General features: G+C 39.2%; 1 protein-coding gene across 1 annotated transcript in view; it reads left to right on the top strand.

Annotated features, from left to right (window-relative positions):
* The first annotated feature begins 5,830 nt into the window (after positions 1–5,830).
* LOC138049301 (kelch domain-containing protein 3-like) overlaps positions 5,831–17,600 on the top strand; it is a 20,494-nt gene continuing 8,724 nt past the window's right edge. Inside the window, exons 1-9 of the mRNA XM_068895517.1 lie at positions 5,831–6,123; positions 7,867–8,034; positions 9,237–9,352; positions 9,830–9,901; positions 13,788–13,863; positions 14,357–14,425; positions 16,198–16,266; positions 17,253–17,339; positions 17,572–17,600. The exon at positions 17,572–17,600 is cut by the window's right edge and continues 80 nt beyond it. Of these exons, the coding sequence (XP_068751618.1) occupies positions 5,964–6,123; positions 7,867–8,034; positions 9,237–9,352; positions 9,830–9,901; positions 13,788–13,863; positions 14,357–14,425; positions 16,198–16,266; positions 17,253–17,339; positions 17,572–17,600 (846 nt within the window). The 5' untranslated portion in view covers positions 5,831–5,963. The remainder of the gene's footprint in view (positions 6,124–7,866; positions 8,035–9,236; positions 9,353–9,829; positions 9,902–13,787; positions 13,864–14,356; positions 14,426–16,197; positions 16,267–17,252; positions 17,340–17,571) is intronic.

The raw sequence follows: 17,600 nt of genomic DNA, 5'->3' as shown, positions 1-17,600 counted from the left end.
TTTGTGATAATTGTAAATTAGCATAAATTGCTATTTTGCTGGGGCCGGTTCCTGGAAGGAGGAATAAATTATACCAGGCATAACAGTTATTCCAGGGATAAATCTGCTATTCTAACAAAACAGAATTTATTCCGGGGATATAGCTATTCCTGGAATAAGGCACATTTATCCCTGGAATAGAGTTATTACACCTTTCAGGAACCGGCCCCAGGTATGTATCACAGGACTGGTAAGCCGTAGCCTGCGAGCAGGCTCTCCGAGGGACTGAGGTTGTCTAATTCTACCCCCAACCCCAGTCCCTCGGAGAGCCCGCTCGCAGGCTAGGTTAGCCGTGGTTTGAGGACTGTAGTTTGCAGATGTTAGTAGGCTCGGTCATTCTACGGTCAGCCTTCGCTGCGTGGGCAAGTCCAGTTTCCTTTATTGTTATATCGCGCTCAAGTCTTTAAGTCTTATGACCTTCTTTAGGCTGAATATGACAGCATTCTTTTACAATGTAAATTGTGTTTTTAATGAATACCCTAGAATCCCAAGGGTCGCACCACTGCTTTGGTCGGGGTTACACGTTTCCGGTTTTTTTTTTCCATCTGCTGAAAACTTGCAAGGATGATTAGAACGAGTGCCGCTATAAGCTAAATCCACAGCTGAAGGAAAGGTTAGTTGGGTTAAAATTGTGTACAGCTTTGAATGTCATAGTTACAGCGCTAAGGTGACAACGGACTTCAAGGGTGTCCCAGACAAGCGGCTGCTGCATGGAGGTGACACAGGAGGACCTTGAGTAAACAGAGCAGACGAATCTTCTAGCACATCGTTGAACAGCTTCCAGAGTATTTATGTGCTGTTTTTCAAAAGGACTACATTCAGCTGACCCATATTCAGCATGAAATCTTACAAGAGAATTGTACGCGTGGGCCTGACTGCATTAACAAAAATTTCTACTGACATATAAAGTATCTTTATCGCCTTATTATTTTTAACAAATTGCAGATGGGAATCCCATTCTAGGTTATTCTGGATGAAAACACCAAGATATTTATGGCAAGAGATTGGCTCTAACAAGTGGTATGTTACAAAGCCTATAGTTGGTTGGAAGCACCTCTTATAAACTCTTAAAGGGTTAAGGGGTGAACTGGTCATTGACATAATATTACATTTAGTTAGAATAAAGCAAGTAATGGCCCAAGAAGATAGAGTGTCAAGGTCTTTTTGAAATAGACTGTCGTCATGAATACTTGAATTTTCAGAGTAAAGAAAAGCATCAGCAGCAAGTAATTTAATTTTCGAGCTAAGGTTAAAAACAAAGTCATTATTATATCAGGAACAAGAGAGGTCCAAAGACGGTGCCTTGAGGGACGCCAGAGGTGACGTTGGTCCAGGATGACTTTGATACCTGAACACATTGCAAGCGGTCCAGCAGGAAGTTAGATTCATCTTTCAACGATGGTGAAAACACCCAAAACAATCCATGTCATAGACGTAGCCACAAAAACCTTGCTTATTTGTTCATCGAACCTTCTTTCGCAAGATTCCAATCGTACGAGCTCGAATTTTTCATAAACTTCCGAAGTCTGGAGATAGTGCCGCTTAGGGAATCCATAAAGTCTCTCAAGTCATCAGTGTCACTGGTGTCGGAAAGGTTCCCCATATTTTCCACTCTCTCTGAGTGACTTCTTCACGTATGACTGATTATTATGTACATTTTTGCGTGCACTGCTGACTTCCCTAGCTCGCTTGCTAGAGCAAAGGTAATTGATATTCCGCACATGGTGAATTCTTATTCTCGTTTGGTACTTTCTCAAACTCGCCATGCGATGATGATTGGTTCTGAGAACATTGTGGCATCAATCTTATGCTCGATATGTGGTTTCCCTTTCTCGTATGGTGATGTCTTTATCTGACACATTGAACACTGAAACTCGTTTAGTGATTTCTAATTCTGGCATTGTAGTTTTTAGATCTCGATTACTGATCACTCAAACTGATGGTAGGGTGAATTTCATTTCTCATACAATGATTTCTTGATCTCACCAATCGATTAATGAAACTCGATAGATCAGTGATTTCAATCTGGAGATTGAACTCACCTATCGAGTTTATGTGTATATATGTGTGTGTTCCCTTTAGCAAGGCGCATGCGCACACTTTGTAATCTGCGGCTTCTTTGCTTACCATATGACAGATAAAATGACTTTTCCCTTGAATATATAAGCCATCGAATTCTTACGTTAAATTGACACGGGCGGTTTGGAGCTGTGAGTAGGCGTGGGATTTGTCTCATATGGTTTAGGGGCCGACATATCTCTCCCTCAATGCCGTACCGGGAGGCAAGGTCGGTAGCAGAAAGCAGCAAAGGGCCAACTGCGTCCAAAAGCGATCGCACGGGCCGAAATCCCGGGACGATTCGTTTGGTATGACGCTCCAGCGCTGGGTCTGGAGGTACTGCGTTTTTCTCTCTTGTTCAAACATTCCGTCAGCGCATGCGTCAACGTTCTGGCTCTCCGGTACGTAGCCTACCAAAAAAAAATAATAAGATGCTGGCTGGTTTTTACAAGGAATTGACATTTCAGTTGAACAGATTCTACAGGCATAAACTCGTAAGGTAAGAGGCGCGCGTGTCTGGTCTTCTCGCGACAGAGGTGAGAGATGGTTTCATGCAGACTGGTTCAGGTAAAATGCTCTGTTGTAAACATGGCGATTCACGAGTGAAGTTATCTCTCTGGCCTTTCTGTGGACGAAATCCAGGACCTACCGATACAATTTGGGCACGTTTTGAAAGCTAAAAGCTTCATTCAGTGCTGTATTTTGCTGGTAGGACTGGGTGACCTGACACTTAGAAAATCAATGAAATGAGAATCGGGGGGCTTCTCTTGTCATAGAATGACAGAATTACCCAGAATTCTTTTTGGCCACGAAAGCACGAGACATCAAATGGCTAAAGCGCGGCCGGAGCAAAAAGTAATGAGAAGAAGATCTCTAGCCAGATACTAAGGAGTAACCCTGGTGTGTGCTGTTAACGAAGACTTTTGATTTCTGGAGAAGCTTTTACTCTGGAAAACTCGCAACAAAGTAGTGTTTTTTTTTGCTGTTATTCCTCGTAGTAAAAAAACTGGCCTTTAGTAATTTCTTGTCAAGCAAAGGGTATAATGTAAATAACAGAATACTGAGATATATATTTGCAAATTACCTGTCCTTTTACCACTTAAGTCAAACTCTACATCTCTATGCAATAAGCGCATTCAAAATCCTCTCATGCATGATCTTCGCGGAAATTACCGGTACATTCTGTCCCTCAATGAACCTAAAACAACCAGTTATGGTCTTAAGGAAGGATTACGTTTTTGCAAACATTGGCCGCGTAGCACTTACATTTGAACAGACTTAACTGATTAGAGTGTAATGTGAAGTGCTAAGTTTCTACCCCATATGAACCATGTGAGCGTTAGCCCTACGAATGGAAATGGGGCCACACAAGGACAGAGAAAAACTCTGACCAGGGTGGGAATTGAGCCCACGACCTTCGGGTTAGATCACCGCTGGTTCAATTCCCACCCTGGTCAGAGTTTTTCTCTGTCCTTGTGTGGGCCCATTTCCATTCGTAGGGCCAACGCTCACATGGTTTATATGAAGTAGATACTTGGCACTTCACATTACAGTCTCTTTTGTGTGGTCGCCTGTTCCAATGACAGGAATGGTTCTCGAACACAACGATTCTCGGAATCCTTTAAAAAAAGCAAAAGCCCATTGCCTGGAGCTTCCATAGTGTACCCTTGAGTCAACCTAGACTTTCGAAAAGTCCTTCGTCCTCGCTCATCCGCCTCGCGTCTCGAAAAATGACGCTTAGCAAGCCAAAACATTCTCTCCTGGGTTCTCGTGAGGTCGACTTGTCGCAAGTCTAGAGTCAACTCTGTCCTGCGTCTTTTACCTTTGTTCGAAGAACAAAGTATAGCTTTCGGCTCCGTTTTTGGACTTAAGACTTTTTCCATTGTTTGTGTCGCGATTTGGCTGCGCATACGTAAGTTTATTTACCTCGTACCGAGTTCGAATCCTGCTTGGACTGCCTCCTCATTTAGAGGCAATCGCGATGACCACTAAACTACGGTGTTGGGAAAAATATGTATTGAAGAAGTGTGTACGTGACCGGAAACGAGTTTTTGTGTTTTCGTTACACACAAAGAGCGGAGGGGTTGGCGCAGTGATAAGATCTCTGCCTACCAACCCTAAGGTCCCGGGTTCCATTCCCGGTTCTGCCGAGAGTGGAATATTTGGTGACCTTCTTTCCCGCTAAAGTTCACTGAGTCAGCTTTCCATCCTTCCGAGGTCGGTAAAATAAGTACCAGCATGCATGGACTGCTTAGAAGCGGCTGCAATTTGCGCCTGTATATGCTCCAGTCCGCTGGGGGTAAATTGATCATTGTAAAGCGCCTTTGAGACGTTAGTGAAAGGGCGCTATATAAATGCACCACTTTACTTTTACAATGCAATATTCGTTCATCCTATGACTCGGTAACACATCTTTACCGGACTGATTACATGATTTTATAATTCTCTGGGTCTTGCTGAAAAAAAGTATTTTTAAATGCCGTCGTAGAAGGTTATAAAGCATCTGTTTACTGGGTTTGATTTGAGTTAACGCCATTAACAACAGTTTTAAATGTGAACAACTATTCTACGACCACACTTAACCAGATGGTTGGGTCACAGAATGTGGACTTTGGACTTCGGACTCCGGAATTGAACTGGATATTGATCAAGATATTGTAACAGAAAATCACTGAAATACTGTGAATTTTAAAGAAAATCGGCTAAAATGCCTTCGCACAAAGCCTAGTCTGACCGTAGGCTCTTATTTTTAGAACCGCTATGTTTTGAAATACCTTTGTGTTTGGCTGTGCTGCATGTGACGTAATCAGTGGATGACCATAGGTCTCTTATTATTGGCTATTTTGAAAACACCCACGAAAACTTCCCTGAGAGGTGCTTCTAAAAATAAAAAGATACGGGACAGGGTTACCCTAGCTGCAAAGCGGCGAAGACAAGTCCCGACGCGGCGAGAAAAGAAAAACTTTTTCCTCTTCTCGTCGCTTCGCGACTCGTCTTCGCCGCTTCGCGGCTCAAGAAAAACCTCTGGTGCCTGGGTAAGACAGGGTTGACTCAGATAGTTAACTTGGAAGATGGTCGCTTCCGTCCGATGGGCTCTTGAAAAAAGTCATTAGGACAGGGAAGAGAGTTTGCCTCATGCAGTCATAGCTATTTTAATGAAGGTCGTGCAAAAGTCCTTCGGTTATGCAGTCTGTATTGAATATATTTGAATTCACGTCGGGCCGATTTCAGGGGCACCCAACGTCAATTTTTGGAAAATATCTGTTCGGAAGACGATTTGAGATCTAGAATTTTCGGAACATTTGTTGTAAAATTCCTTGCTTGCCTGCCTCTCCTAGGATTTTCGAACATCTGAAAAATGGCATAATTGCCCATTTTTAACGGATTTTTGCCCAAAAAAAGCCACCCAGAATTTTCGGGATTTTTTTTTCTGGCTGAAATTTTCGAAAAGGTAAATTTTGATCCCTATAATTTTCGGATCACTAGACTTTCAGCTAGAGAATCCGAACAGATGAAAAATTTGTAGGGGATAAAAATATGCCCATATCTACTAAAATACGTTTTACAATGCTATGTTTACGTGGTTTTGAACTATATTCGCGTTGGGAATAGTTTCGTAGTCTGCTGCAAATCCCTTGAACGTATTTGCGTAGAATTTACATGACATAATAACTGTTACTCTATGGTATAACATTCCGCTGACCAATACGTAATAAATTCCAGAATTCGCTAAGGCTGCAAATTCGTATTGCACCTACATGTAGCAAAGCAAATTTATTGCAGTAGCGGCTTTTAAATTTTTACCAGGACCCATTTTAGCATTATAGTTTTCAATGAGAATTGTTTTACATTAGAGTCATTAAGTTATGGCAACCAGATGGACACAAGAAATTGACGGAGGCCCCCGAAGAGTGAATCACGCCGCAGTTTCTGTTCGAAATCGTTACATTTTTAGTTTTGGAGGATACTGTACAGGTGAAGAATACAATAGAATCGTCAAGATAGATGTGCATGTCTTTGATACAGGTAAGTAGATGAAACTCAGAGGCTTGAAACGTGTGTTTGGCGAGTCAACAGCTCTTGAAAAGTTTTAAAAATGTCTTCGAAGAAGGCATTTGAATAAGATTGTGTTTGCAGCAAGCACCGGAAATGCTTTGTTCTCGCTTCGCTTCGTTGCATCCGTGGAAGCCTTCTTAACACGAAGTTAAAATAAGTTAAGTTTTAGTTCTCGAAGGCTGTTCATGGTTTTTCGGAGTCCTCGTGTGGTATAGCTTGATAGAACGACTGTGATAGCGGGAGTAAATTTTTCTGCACAATATTTGCCTATTTAATAAATCATGCTGCCACAAGCTACCTGTATTGGGCATTTATTGTTATCTTTGTGCATAATATAACCGCAACGATAATTAAGTTATAGACAGAGAAGATAAAAATATATATTTTGGCACAAAAAGCCAATCGAACCCCAATTGTACAAGCGTTTAACTCAAGTTCTTCAAACGCTTTCTTAAGCGTTCGAAAAACCACAAACTTCAAAACGCTAAGCCTCTAATTTCAGCTGTTCGTGTAACCAAAGTTTCAAAACTAAGAGATTTTGTTTTTACGCATAACATTTCATAATTACCCGAAGACTTACCTTCGAGTGACAATTTAAATCGTTTTAAACATAAACATAAGCTTAAAAGACTTACCTGAAAATTATCTTTAGCATTTATTCTCTTTTTATAAACGTCAACGTAGACCAACCTTAAATATTGTTGTTTCTGTAGTATTTGCTCGTGTTATCGAAATTCCTATTTCTTACCTTGTTAAGTGCTAACAACAGGTCTGGATAAGTTATATAAATATTATTATTATTACTATTATTAATAATATTAATGCAGTAATTTTGTATTGTTTACATCCTTCAACTGCAAACTGGCATTCAGTGAATCAAGTTCATAAATTATTACTGTTCAATCTCTAAATTCCTTTTCTTACCGGCCATTTACAATATTTGATTTCAGATTACTCATAGTCATTCTGCTATTCCAATGGAAAGGGCGTTATTGTCCAACTTGTCAAGCGGCCGACCCTTGATGTTGTTGTAAATTAATAATAATTATCTTGGCTGTGCTATATAAAGATCGTCTGCCATGGATTGGCTTGGCATAACCCCTATTATGACAGTTGTGTTTAATGAACAAAAAGGTGATGTAAATTGACATTTGGTTTGCCAACAGAATAGGATGTTCTACTGTAAAAAAAAATGTAAATGCTTTGTTTATAGTGGAAGTGTATTTTGTATTTTGTATAAATGATATTGTCACATAATTTTAAAATATATTTGCAGGGAATCACATTCTTCATACATGTGCTACTGTAAACAGTACTGTAGATGGAAATGTACTTTCAAAAGTAAAGTTGACAAACTATGTGTACTGTTCAGCCATGAATCTTCTCTAATTTCCTTAAAATTGAAGTTTAATTTATCATTGCTACAGTATGAATAACTAAATTCCAAAGAAGTACATGGCCCCAGTGCTCAAGCAAGTGTTGGTGTTTGCATTGCTATGTGTACTTTTGAAAACTAGCCTATAGTGGCTTACGTAAATATACCATGCTTTAGAATGGGGGAACATCCCGGCCCTTTTACTAATAAGAACTGTCTTGGCATAAGGTTTGCAGTAGTATAGGGTTTGGTTTTCTTTAGTCTGCAATTGACTCTTGGCCTGCAACTTGCATTTTACACTGACTGGTAATGAATTTTCTTTTAAATTTTATACACAGTGCCATGTCGATGGATGAAACTCAATCCATCCTCCACAAAGTGTAATGACTCCATTCCTTACATGAGGTATGGCCATAGTGCCTCAGCCATTGGAGACTTGGTGTACATTTTTGGCGGCAGAAATGACACATATGGGGCATGTAACACTCTGTTTTGCTTTGACACAGGTGAGAGCCACCCCTATCATGTAATCGTGATATCATGATAAATTACTCTCATGCAGTTGCATTGATCACGAGGGTCACAAAATTAAGTTCCAGAGAAGCTACAGAGTTAAGGATTTTTTCCTTTGTGTGTCATGATTATACTACTCATGCATGCTATGCATTATTCATTCAGGTCTTTGCATTCATTTTTTTTCTAAAATTGCATGGAAAAAATCTCCTTGAAGCTCAATTCTAACATGTTCCTTCTGAAAGATGTAATAATTTGTTATCCATGTCATTTTGGTTAGTCCGAAAGTTTGAGGGCTCAAATGTTGGAAAGTTTTTTTTAAATAAAAGTGGAGTCTTCTCCAAGGAAGAAACAGTTATAATGTGTAGTGGCCATTGAATTCCAATGTGCATTGTTACAAGAGGCAGCTAGGAGTAAGCTAACAGTTTAATTTAATTGGTAAAGGAAAAATTAATAGAAATTATTAATTATTATCTTGGGCAACCAGCCAAGACAGCTGGGCACCCAAGCTGGCAAAAGGTAAAGTAAAGGTAAAGTAACTTTATTTAACGTCAGTAGTTCCTTCAGCTACGAGGCTAATATCAATGGAAGCCGACGGTGCGCCCTTTACCCCCCCTCCATCTTTCAGTGCTCCGTTTGATGGGTATTTAAAGCTATAGCTACACGGATCAGAGGAAAGTCGAAACAGACGTTGAAGTCACCGAGAATCGAACCGGGGACCTCTCGCTCCGAAAGCCGCGCACTAGCCATCTGAGCCACGACTGCTCCTTGTTGGAGAAGGGCTCCCACAAATTTTCCTTAGAGCACAGCCTGAATTAATCAGTTTATTTACTGCTCAGAATTATTTACATTGTAAAGAAACTCCAAGCTTGAATAAATAATAATTATTATTACATTGAAAACGAGAAATATTCTTCATCACCAACAAAATTCTTGAAAGTTACACAAAGCTTTCAGAATCTATTGGAATTTGATCTTCAGTGATGGTTACTGGTTTTTGAAGCCCAGAAACCATCAATGAAAATTGGAATCTGGATGGATTTTAGAAGCTCTGAGTACATGTAACTTTCAAGAATTCTTTGGTGTTGAAGAGAGTATTTCACATCTATGTTATGTCCCATCCAGCAAATCTTCATTGTTTCATTATCACTGTAATAAATAAAAATATATCTTTTTATTATTAATTATTTATCAGAAAGCATATCATGGTCGAAACCTCCAGTAAGAGGCAAACCACCTGCTGCTCGAGACGGCCACACAGCTTGTGTCATTGGTTCAAGAATTTACATATTTGGTGGATATGAAGAGGAGGTATGAATTTCTGATTTCAATTTGTTGTTCTTGATTTGCCGTGCATTATGCCCTTCTTTTTGACTGAGGCCATTTGGAGCTTTTCCGCTTGTTCGTGGTTTGTTTCCTGTGATAGAATCATCAATATCCCATGGCCTTGGGGTGCAGTGATGGCGCAGTGGTGAGAGCACTCGCCTCTCACCAATGTGGCCTGGGTTCGATTCCTCAACTCGGCATCATATGTGGGTTGAGTTTGTTGGTTCTCTACTGTGCACCGTTTTCCAAAATGCTGGGAAGGACATGACAGACGGTCTAAAAATGATAGCTCAGAGGAGATAGGGTTTTGGTTCTCTTGGCTCTGCATCATGATTTCCTGTCATTAGGTGTAATAATGCTATTTTTTCCCAGCTTTTTTAAGTTTGTGCTTGTCTTGCAACATGGAATGCAATGAATTTTGTCTAATTTTGCTATGATAATTTCTTTGTGGTTCTTTCAAAGGGAGAGTGCTTTTCAAACAGTGTTGAATATCTGGATACGCAAACATTGACGTGGAATGCGCCAAGAGTAACCGTAAGTCAAGTTTCATTGTCAGTCAAACTGTGCCATTTATGACCAGAAAATTGATGTGCATGTTAGAAAATGGATGCCATGTTTAATTATTTAACCCTTTCATTCTCAAGATTGAAACATTCATTCTCCTAACTAGCTAGTACGATAGATTTCTTTGTTGGATAGTCATGAGAAGTTGGTGTTATTATCAAGATCACACCTCTTAATAAGCTGATTATTGTCTTCCTTCTCAATACCTGTCTGACTGACATTTTATTGAAGTTGTGAGGAGGTTTTGCATGTTGATCACTCCTAGCAGTCAAAGGGTTAACTTCATTGTTAAAGGTGATTTTGAAGACCCTAAACTGCAGAAATTGACTATACTGTACAATATACCACAAGGAAAAAGCACAGAATTTCATTTTTCATTAATATGTACAAGTTTCTTAGGTATGGCATACGTTGTTGCATTTGAATTATTTTTAGCAAACAGTGTTCCCGGTAGGTGAACGTTATTTAGAAAACCTATGCACACAACTACATGTAGCAGCCTGTAAGAACTTACATGTCATTGTGTATTAAGTTATTTACCAGAAGGAGGTCCAAATGGGAAAAACAACTGTGCCTGAGGTCTTGATTGTGACCAGAGGTCAAATGTTTAGATCAAGGGTCTTGTACTCCTTTATTAAAATTTGTTTTTTTTGTGCAGGTACTGTACATGCGTATTTCTTGCAACTTACAACGAAATTGTGAATCAAAATTTATTGATAGAGTGCTAAAGAAGCCCTTGCTCAGTTTTTCAATATTGATCCAGGTTGATCAACCATTCCAAGTTTTTAACCTTACTGGATAATTAAATTGTGTTTGACTGGTATTTACAAGGCTAAAAATTCTTTAAAAAGTAAAAGAAACCAAACGTTTTTATGGAGATTGGTGCCCAGGAATGTAGGGGCTGGAACTGCTGACCCCAAAACCAAGTAGGTAGAATCTCAATCTTGTACCCAGAGTCGTCAGGCTTTTTGGTCAGCGAGTGAGGACCTGGAGAGACTCTGGGATAATGGACTTGAATCCTTTTTTTGATTGGTCGCTTGCATAACAATGGCAGTCCGACAGGAAGTCGGTAAGTAATTCGGAAATCCCAGAATTTAATGTGAGATTCAAAATCTAAAACCAGTTTCAGTGCTGTTTGTTTTTTCTACCTCAGAAATATATAAATCACAAGAATAATTAAACGACGGGGTTTGAATTATGTCTAACCCATTGACACCTAAACCGGCCTCAACCGGCCGCGCGCGATGACCCCTGAAATACCTAAACCGGCCTCAACCGGCCGTACAAAATGGCGTCTTGATCGGAGTTGATCTTAGGCCTCTACCCAGTCTCCCTTAGGAAATCTAAATTTTCTGTTGTTATGGAGATTTAGTAGGATAATTGACCAATCATTTGCCGTGTTGTGAGCATATTTTGACAGCTGATAAGAGACCTCACAAGGGCTGGCTTTTTGCCCTTTCGACCGCGCGATCAAATTACGCGGAGACAACAGCCGATGCGCCCAATTACGCATCAAACGATGAGGATATTCATGCTTTTTTTTCGGATTCGGAGGATCTAGGGATCTAAGGGATCTTTTATGGTTTTCCTGTAAGAGGAGGGGATACTAGAGACAACAATTTTGATTTAGATGACTTTAAAAGTGACGAAGAAGACGGTGAAAACCAAGCGACCGATGATAAACATCAAGCTCGCTGGAATGATCAGGTCGATAATATTCAAATTCCAGATTTCGTGGCAGCTACTGCTCTTTATTTCGTTTTAGATAATCGTAATGAATTGAATATTTTTCTTAGTTTTCATAGAAGATGATCCGTGGGAATTAATGGTAAACGAAACGAGTAGGTATGCCTGTCAAAAACTCTTAAAGTCCCCGAGCGCATTGCCCTTTTTTCATCGAGTAAGCCGCGCAGAATTAAAGGCCTTCGTAGCAATTAACGTCATAATGGGCATTGATTAGCTCCCGAATTTAGCTTTATATTGATCAACCGATGGATTTTTTGCAAATAACAAGTTTTTTTTTTCCTAAAACAAATTTGTAATCGAAGGAATTTTCGCCTTCGGTATACCTCGGAAGATCGGTATCCTCAACAAATAAATCAATCCGATCGTGCGTTTATATTCTGCAAATGCGAGAAAACTTCCAGCGATTTTCTCTGTTGTTTTTCTTGTGTTGTGTAAGTTATCTTTCAGTCAAAGTTTTCGAAAGAGCATTTTTGTACACAATTTGACCTTGTTTGTTATCTCATGAAACATGATAGTGATCAATTAACTAAATTAATCTTGCGGTTTTGTGTATTTTGACAAGCAGAAAACACGTGGTGAAATTTTGTTCGGCAGTGGCTTTTTTTCCCTTTTTTTTGCACTTATACCTGCAAGAAAACAAATCGATTGGAATAAATTTCAAACAATTTTTATCCATTGAGTGGTTAGACTTAACTGTAAATTGCATAAGGCATATTTTGAGTTATAATAAATATTTTTCAAGCGCTTTGTTTAGTTAGCGATCAAAAACTTTCTTGATTGCTTAACGCGCGCTGCTTCGAAAAATTCTACCTTTACATTTTCAGTTGAGCCTTAGGACGTGTTTTCAATCACTTTTTAGCAATATTTTTACATCATCTGGAAGTTCACTGTTTCTTCTTCAAGGTGAACTTAATTCTAGAACTCAGTATCTTGTGTACATTTACTGCGCATATGGTTTATTTTTAACGCTCGCTTTCCAATGCAAAACCTCGAAAATTTCCCAAGTTATCTTGCCCAACAAAACAGCGCACGCGAATGAATCATTGGGTTAATACCGCACAGGAATTTTCCTACGCTGCTAAAAACTGATTACTGTAGCTGTTGCAAAAGTACCATGGGAAATCATTACATCAGTCTCTTTGGGGAGAAGGTCTTCTTGAAGCCATTCAGAATTACGGAAACATAAAATTGTAGTAGAAGAGGACATTCCTGTCGTTTCCACAAAAAATTGTTGATTGTGTTGCTTGTATAATGGTATTCTGCACGATGGAATGCACGCTGAAACTCCAAAAATACACTTACCGAAAGCGTCAGAAGTTTCATCTTCTTGATCGCTCTTACAGTAAGCCTTTGATAATTTTTCCGGTTTCTTTTATGGTGTGTAAGGCTAAAATTTTTGTTTCTCAAACTTTTTCAACCCCACATTTCTACTGTTTTTTCTTTTCTGTTTCTGTTTAAACTCAAGCATGCGCAGTAAGACCGGAACCTACGGTTTCTGGGAAAATGAAGTCCATTACCCCAGAGTCTCTCCAGGCGCTCAGCTGCAGACCAAAAAGCCCGAGGACTATGGGTACGAGATTGGTAGAATGCCAAAGAGCCTGCCCTACCCGCAACTCAGCCATGAGCCCTGCCCTGTCTGGCGTTAGACAGAGTAAAATACTTTCTGGCAGATCAGCCCGATTTGGGTGTCAAAGGGTTAAATTAAGGTGGCTTAACACAGTCTTTTTCACAGTCACCATTATTCATTGAAGGCCTTCTGTAATCTAGATGTGTTACCATGGTGACAGCCTGCAGAGCACATAATTGTCAAAAATATAAACCTTCGTTGTAGAACAGTACTTATAAGTAATCAAGTTTGAATTTCTAGTGCTTCAAAACTGTTTTCTGAGTGGCCATTTTAGCTGAGAAAGGAGTTAAAGAGGTCATAGTTTTTGAATGGATACTTGTACAGAAGACTGATGTTGGATGTCTGGCATTAAACAGTGAAAATAATCTGTAAGTGGCCATTTCAGGGGATAGGGTTGACAGTAAAAAAAAAACTGTAGTGTTGTGGTAGGTGGTTCTTTTAGGGGACTTAAGTGGCCCTTGCATTTTGTGTTCTAATTTCCAGGGAAAACCAGCCAAATGGAGGGACTTCCACTCAGCAACAGCAGTGGGCACAAACATGTACATCTTTGGAGGGAGGGGTAAGAGAACTTTTTCTTCTTTTTGAAAAAAGTGTCATTGTGAATTGAAATTATGATAAAATTACTATGACTCCTGGGGCTTGTTTCTGGAAAGTCCTGAAACTTTACGGGTCATTTTCGTGTGTCACAATCCCCTTTGTATGTGTATCTCAAAAACGGACAGGATTTAAGTGGTCAAACTTTACAGTCATTTTTCTTTTTGTTACCGTGAAGACATGTCAAATGATTGGTTTTCCAAAACAAGCGGTTGGCAGTTTCACGAATGGCTTTTCGAGCCCCAAAACTTTTCAGGACTTTCGAGAAATTTGCCTTAGGCTTTAAATTTGATTTTAAAACAGTTTGTACTTCAGAGTCATGTTTATGAAGGACGAAGATATTTAGTTCTTGCATTAATGATGTTGGGATTTTTTTCTACAATTCTGTATAACTGTGGCGTCATTCATTGTTGCTAGAGTGAGGTGATTCACTGTTTTGTTTTCTTCTTATTTTGTAGGAGACAGGAGAGGACAAGAACATTCTGGAGAGGAAGTCTATTCCAATAAAGTCAGTGTATTTGACACAGGTCAGTGTTAAAATTATAATGATTACTTTATTACACAATCAGTACATGGACAGTACACGGTAAGATGGTTAAAAATATGTATATTATTTTACTGGGATCAACTGTCTTAACCACAAACTGTTCACAGGTAAGGCGGTTTTAGTTTCCCAAAGAGCAAAGATTTGATTGAAAATTTCAATTGGTAACTCCTGCAAGACATCAACAGATTTCCAGTCATTGTCTCCAGCAACTGGAGTCAGGCCCAACCTGACCCCAGCCTAACCCCAACCCTAACCCTCCCCCTGTAATTGCCATCATGTAAAAAAGCATACAGCAGGTTGTTAGGCGAGGAGACCTCAGGAAACCACCAGACTGAAAAGCATCTTTTTATACAAGCAATAATTTTATTGAATTTAATGTAAGACTTCTAAATCTTAAAATTGATCTACTCAGTAGCTCAATCACTGTAGTATGAGCCTGCATAGCAAATTCCGAAGTACATGTAATAGAGGGATGTTGCCTCTTCAATCCCCTACAAACAAAGATGCATCCTATGTAGGCTAAACACTTTAAGAAGACTATTTGGTCAGTGGTCGGACTGGCAAGTGCAGTTTAACATAGGGTGTATACTAGATTGTTATGGCTTGATCAGAGTCAATCTCTTGTGAATTGGTTGTTTGGGGTTATCACCCAATGTTCTTTCCTATGACAGTGGCAATTGAAACTGCATGTTCCTCAGAGCCACCATTTTGGAGTTTTTGATCTGAGCATTGCCCCTTTCCATCCACTGTTGATCCAATAAAATTAATGTGATACAGTAGGTGCCTGGAATGGGGGTTCTTGGCTTGGATGCTGGGATATATCAACCATGATGGAGTGGGGTGGTAGATTGTTTGTAGTGGATGACTGTCCACTCTGGTCATCTTCCCTTTTTAAAAGCTTGGCAGTTCATCGATATTGGTTATTGGTAGGGCAAGTTCTGAAATCTGGAACACCAGAACACTGTGGAACACCAGAACATTCTGGAACACCAGAATATTAAAGAATACCCAAAACAATAAAGACCAACAAAAAAAATAAGTTATGAAAAATCCAATTTAAAAAAGTGCTTTGGTTTTCTGCTGACCAGAACGTTGAACTGATTGCAATCTTGGTAGTGTCTCCTAACATGGAGACTGGTAGTGAATTACAATCAAGTCATTTACAAATGCAATCTGGCTGTGATCAACTCGATCCTTGGTGATTTTTTTTGTCCGTCAGTAGCGACTCAAAAGAGGAGCTTCCTTAAAGCGTGTAAGGTTCCTATGGCAGATTGCCAAGCTTTAAGCATGGAAGGCGCAAACACCGGTGTTAAAGTACTTGCATATCATTATCCCGAAAAGTACATCATTTTTTTACAAATGCCTTTTCACTTTATTTGTATGTCTCGTTCTTAAGGTCAGATACTTGTAAAGTTGTTCAATAAGATTATCAAAATGTCACATTTATTTATAGATTCTGCTAGGTAGAAGTGGTCAAAATTAGTGATGACTTGATTGTAATTCACTCACTGTTGTCCGTGTTAGCAGGCCTCATCAAGAGTCAAGTCAGCAGAAAACCAAAGCGCTTTTTAAATTGTATTAATTTTTTCATAATTATTTTATTTTTGTTGGTTTGGGTGTTCCGATGTTCAGATGTTCCTGGTTTTAGCACCTGCCTATTGGTAGTATTTTTTACTTGTACATGCATTAATAGTAAAATTATAATTTTTTTCTTGGTTTGTCAATTTTTTTGGTGGAATCTTTTTTTGGCAGTAAAAAACTGTTGGTTTAGACTTGCAACCTCCGGAGATGTACCTGTTGGACGCCGGAGTCACTCAGCAGGTTTGTTCTTTCGTCATCATTCTTGAATCAAAGAACCATTAATGATTGTTTATTTATTTATTTATTTATAAGCTTCGCCAAAAGGCAGGGTAGCCTCAACAGAGCGTTAGCACCAAATCAGAGGCCCCAAAGAAATAATAAGTACTGAAAAATTACAAAAGTACAAAAAATAACAAAACAAATTACATAAACATTGATTACAAGCGTGACAGTAACAGCAAAGACCGGCACCAAGTGAAGAAATTGGTCGACATTGGTGGCATTTGACACAGATGGATTTGAAGGTCTGGGGCTGATCAATGTCAAAGTATAAACCAGTTAGATGCTTATAATAGTCATATAGCTCTCGAGTTACACTGTATTATATCTACATGTAGTAATACAGTACTTAAAAATACAACTGCTGCTGTTGTGAAGGATTATTCAATTCAGAGACCTTTCTCGAAAAGATTTCTGTGTGTTGTGCTTAATGAAAGGGAATCAAGAAAAGCTGTGCAAGCAATAATAATTTTATTGTTTCAGTTTGAGTTAGTCGAGCTGCTCAGCTAGTACCGGCAAACAAAGTTTGAAATGTCATGCAGCCACTGACAGAATTTCTGTTTTTCTCTTCAAATTTTCTTGGTTCAGTCATTGCTGACTCTGAGCCTGCAAGTTCTAGTATCTGCTGTGCATGGCTTCTACTTCCATCTTTTGTGTCTTCCTGTTCAGCCTTCCACTCCTTAGCAGACACATCCCTACCATCTTTCATAAACAATTTCACTATTATTATGATTTTTATGGTGATGATTATGATTATTATTATATTTATTATTGTACATGCTTACATGTAATAAGCAAAGGTGGCTATACAGGATATATACGTGTATTAAAGTCCCATTATCAGGTTGCAGCAAGTGACTTTGAGGATTATTATTGTAATTGTAATTATTATCATTATTGTGAGGATTTACTTGGGTATATAAACATGTATTTCCTTTTCTTAATAGTTGCTTGTGGAAAGCTCATTTATGTGTTTGGTGGTTACAACGGGCTTGAAAGGAAGCATCACGGAGAAGTCTACAGTCTGAACACAGGTACTGTGAATGGCTTGAGATTTTGTCAGTGTCATGAATCTTAATGGCTTTAGAGCGCACTGAATGGACAGAAGTCGAAACAAGGATGCGAGATCTGGGAATCGAACTCAGGACCTCTTGCACCAAGGCTGTGCACTAACTGACTGTGCCATCCTTGCTCCTTGCTTTCTTGACAACTTACTGTACATGATGTAATAGTGTTGTTGACAAAACTTTTGTTGACTCTTGCCAGAGACCAATGTGTGGACTCAGCTAAACATA

This window comes from Montipora capricornis, chromosome 5 (assembly GCF_036669925.1).
Source record: "Montipora capricornis isolate CH-2021 chromosome 5, ASM3666992v2, whole genome shotgun sequence".
NCBI classification, from domain to species: Eukaryota; Metazoa; Cnidaria; class Anthozoa; order Scleractinia; family Acroporidae; genus Montipora; species Montipora capricornis.
This window is presented reverse-complemented; position numbering and strand designations above follow the sequence as displayed.